The 4,539-nt window shown below is 44.1% G+C and overlaps 1 protein-coding gene across 1 annotated transcript; it reads left to right on the top strand.

Moving 5' to 3' along the window:
- Positions 1 to 2,297: 2,297 nt before the first annotated feature.
- Positions 2,298 to 3,617, top strand: LOC119350726. The gene has a single exon (XM_037618416.1). It carries the CDS (start codon positions 2,298 to 2,300, stop codon positions 3,615 to 3,617), a length of 1,320 nt encoding a protein of 439 aa, XP_037474313.1.
- The last annotated feature ends 922 nt before the right edge of the window (positions 3,618 to 4,539 follow it).

Here is a 4,539-nt window from a genome sequence, read left to right as displayed (position 1 = left end):
GTAGATTTCAGTTGAAGCATTTTTCATCTTGCACTTGCTCTACCGTTTACTTACCCAAAAATTCCTTTTTTTTTTGTTGGGTCACAACTCTCACAAATCCCTGAAGAAAAAACTCAAACCCTAAGAAAAGATCTAGTGTGGCATCCTCTCTTCTGTCTTCATATTTGTCTCCTATGGGGTGTCATCTTGTGATGTTCGCCCTAGGTCCATCTCTCTATTCAACCTGAGCCAGGCGCTCCATTTATACGCTGAAAATCCACCAACTAATTGATTATTTTGCTTTTCATGGACTAACCAAATATTTTCATCGTCATTCATAGAAGTTCATCCAGCTAATTATATGACATACGTGCGAAGGCCTTCACATAAATGTGATGAGCTAGTGCTTGCCATGGTTTTGCATTTCAATTTCAAACTCATTTAACCCGTTGCCGAAATCAAGGGATTTCATTGAATTTATGTGATTTTGGTTTTTATTTATGTTGGCCAAAAGTTCTAGCAAAATTTCATTGAGGTCTGCAAATTTTCAAAAAACTATTTGATAAGTATTTGAATTTATGTGTACTACCGTAATTGCCGAAATAGTTTGACTGGCAGCTAGGCAATTATTTTAGTACCTACTGAAATGACTGAATTTTCAAAAATTTGATAAAATTGTTTTGTGAATTTTGATAAAATACGTTGGAAATGAAAACCACACGGTGCCAGCGGATGGGTTTAGGCTGCTTATCCACGCACATCTCCGAAAGATTGAATTCTGGTATTTACCTCCTGTTTTGACATTTTTGACACCAACTACCTCATTTAGCGGGATTTCATATGTTTTACCCTATTTAGCAAAAGTGTTGCCACAATTTACCTTGTTTTAATTTTTATGTGCGTTTTGACCGGCTAGCTTGCCACGTTGACAGTTTTTTCCTGCCTATTTTTCTCCCTACTCAACTCGTTTCTGGTTTGAAGTATTCTGATGGGACGATTATACTTGATCAGCATGGCATATTGCCATTTAATAAATTATAGGAGAAATTGTTACTGATATAATTTAAAATCATGTATATGTTTCTTCAGTTATTATATACGGCCTAAATATCTGAAGTATGCATGGTTCTATGCATTAGATTAAAGTGGTGTAAATATACTACTTTACTAACTCGGATACACCTACATATCTGAATATCTAGGTAGCAAATATATTGAGCGGAAGAGTGTTAATATATGTACACGTGATACCATCTGTTGCTACTTGCTAGCTGTAAAGGAAATTTGGATCTTTGTATCTTATGATGCATGCTGAAACATGTTTATTTACCTTATTAGAGTATATTATGATTTATTATGATTGCAGCCACTAACTCATTTTTATTTTTCTTGCCAAAGTGGATGGCAACCAAGATGTGCAGTGCTAGGCATGTTTTACATGTTCGTGGATACAAGAATCCAGCGCCAGAGATGATTGAGAGGGATTTCATTAGTTATTTTCATATAAAGGAGAAGATCAAGGAATTAGTTTCCAACCCTTTGGACAACGTTTATTATCAAAAGAAGGTGGCCAACGGGAACTCCATGGTTGAGTTAACAGATGATGCAGCTATAGGAATTTGATGTTCTTATACTGAAATCAGTTTGCATGTTTGATTGGGGGCGAGCAATGCAAAGGAGAAGCCATGAGAGGCGAGCGTGGCATGCGGCCGACTTGGGCGTTGTGCGTTCGACGTGACGTGAGCGACCGCCATGGGGCAGAGCCGGTCGGAAGAAGTTGGTTCATCAATAAGAAAAATAGTCAGCAATAAACACTGATGTGGCATTGCCAGCTGGACGACCTAAAAATTGTGACCGACCGGTCAGAATGCTCACAAAATTTTAAACAGGATAAATTGTGGCAACGTTTTTGTTAAATGAGGTAAAACAGATGAAATCTCGCTAAATGGAGTAATTAGTGTCAAAAATGTCAAAATAGGGGGTAAAAACCAGAATTCACTCTCTCAGAAACCAAACTCAACAGAAAACAAATATCTGAATCCAAATAGACTTTAGTATAAAGTTGGATTATCTATTTTGAAACGGAGGGAGTACCAATTATAAAAAAAAAATACCACTGTATCTCGCACGTCACTCTGGGTACTCTCCACAAGTCTCGAGAAAGAAAGTTGTACCACGATACCTCATTGGAAAAGAATACGGGAAGGATCAAATCTCTGGAAAAAGGTCTAGATAAAAGAATACGGGAAGAAACGCACGATCGCACGTCGATCTCTCGCTCGCAAGTGCACCGCGCGCCGGCCCCAGGAGGAGGATCGATGGAGACGCTTCCCGACGACGTGGTGGTGGAGATCCTGTTGCGCGTGAGGGATGTGGCAGCCCTCTTCCGCTGCGCCGCGACGTGCAAACGATGCCACCTCCTCATCGCCGAGCCGTCTTTTCTCCGCCGCCGCTGGCCGGAGAGCGTGAGCCACCAGTCCTCCCTACTCGGCTTCTTTGCGGTGCAACAGCCCCGTCAAGAACCAACAGAAGGGAGCTCTACGGCTACGCCCATGCCGTCCTTCACCCCGGTGCCATGGTCCCCCCTCGGAGAGCGCCAGCGCTTCCTCGCCATCCCTGATCAGCCTCAGGGCAACCAGGCAGTGGTGCTCACCTCGCGCCGTGGCCTTGTTGTTGTGTGCGCCGTCTCACTCGACGCCCCCAACAGCGTGATCCTGACAGTGTGCGATCCAATCGCCGGCACAAGTCGCCGGCTGCCTCCGTTGAAATTCGACAATACGTCTTCTCGAATAAATGGATGTACCATTGTAACCCGTGCGGATTGTTGCCCGGCCAAACGGCGAGGGGCGGCGCCGTCAGTCTACTCGTCCTTCAAAGTGTTCATCATCAGCTTCGACACACAGTACAATTTTCACGTGTTCGCGTCCAATGAGTCGAGCTGGAGAACGCCTATAAACTGGTTTAAACCTGTGGATTATGCCGGACATGTGGTGCCCCAGCAGGTCAACATTGTCGTGTGCCGAGGCATGGCACACTGGCTCTTTGGGTACATGTCAAACTTCTACACACTCAATGTGTGTGCTAAGACCACGCGGATGTCTTTAACTAAGCTACCAGTCACACCGAACCACCTCGGCCTCAAGTTTTCCAGTGCCCTGCTTAATGTCACCAGTGACGGGAAGCTATCGTTGCTTGGTTTATATACGGACTGCACCGGGCTGGAGATCTGGACACATCAAGGTGACAACAAGAGTGAAGATGCCACGGCAGACTGCTGGCATTACACCAAGATGATTGAGCTAAAACAACCCAAGCACAGTGCGGTCAACCTGGTGCAATGTGTGTGCGTGAGCGAGATAAGCGGTAAACTGCTTGTCAAAGACAATCAAGATTGCGTGCACATTGTACATCTCCAAACTGGGGCGATGGACAATGTCACCGACTGGTTTTGCGGCATTGTCACGATGGCTGTCCCATTTGAGGTGGATTGGCCAGCCTTGTTCATGTCTCGCTTGGCGCGCGGTAGAATCAAGCGGAATAAACTGAGAAGAGCTATATCAAAAATTGCTTACCATTTATGGGGACCAATAGTTGTGTCAATTATCTTTGGGTCAGTTGCTATGAGTCGGTACTATTAGGAACAGCTACAGAAATCTTAAGATCTGAGTGTGGTAGACTTATTGAAGATGCAAGTTAATTTATTTATTACGTGTACCTGTGCATTGGCTACGAAATTGATCCTGGCGCAGCGTCAAGGCAAAGAACAAATGTTGCAAGCGTTGCCCTGCTAAATAGGATATAACTGCCATGTGCAGCATGATTTGGTCTTGCGGTGCAGAATGTTGCCTCTGTGTTTCATTCTTAGTTTTAGACTTCTTTTAACACTTGGTGTGCTAGCTGAATCTTTGATGTTCTGTTGAACAAATAGTAATTGACATTTCATTCGCACCTGTAGCACTATCTCCTGGATTGCTGCTTAATTTGCTATAAGTAGAGATTAAGTTAAAAACATGTGGTATTTGACCGAAGCGCCGAGCAGGCAATTTTTAATCTAAAATTAGATCTTTTGTCGAATATGCATGCAATTATAATATTCGATACCTGAATTAAGTGTCTGATTTTGTTGCTGGGATCAATACGTGCTGGTGAATTAAGCGGAAACCAGTGCATGCCAACAAAATAGAGGAAGTGAGCGTGAATATATAACATGTGAATAGCTCCTGTGCGACGTTTTTGACGTGAATTAGAAAGGATGCAACGTAGTTGATGAAAATAGCTTGGGTGCAACGTTTTACATGGCAATAATAGCCGGCACGCAACACGGGCCTTAAGCACAAGACAGATCGTTATCCATTTGGATTATGGGAGTTAGCAGGGCCCACAACTTATCCACGTCAGCGCTGGACTGATCAACTTGTCCACTGACCGTGGGACCCACAACTTATCCACATCAGCGCTGGAACCACAAGCTATCCACTGACCGCGGGAGCCACCACATATCACATGAGACCGAGCCATCGCCGCGCCTGTGCCAGCCCGCCGCCCCCATTGCCTCCAGTC

Source organism: Triticum dicoccoides, chromosome 1B, assembly GCF_002162155.2.
Source record: "Triticum dicoccoides isolate Atlit2015 ecotype Zavitan chromosome 1B, WEW_v2.0, whole genome shotgun sequence".
Lineage (NCBI taxonomy): Eukaryota > Viridiplantae > Streptophyta > Magnoliopsida > Poales > Poaceae > Triticum > Triticum dicoccoides.
The sequence above is the reverse complement of the archived record's forward strand: the minus strand, read 5'-3'. Positions and strand labels throughout refer to the sequence as shown.

Coding starts and splice junctions, on each gene's coding strand:
- LOC119350726 (XM_037618416.1), top strand. CDS start 2,298: ATGGAGACGCTTCCCGACGACGTGGTGGTGGAGATCCTGTTGCGCGTG.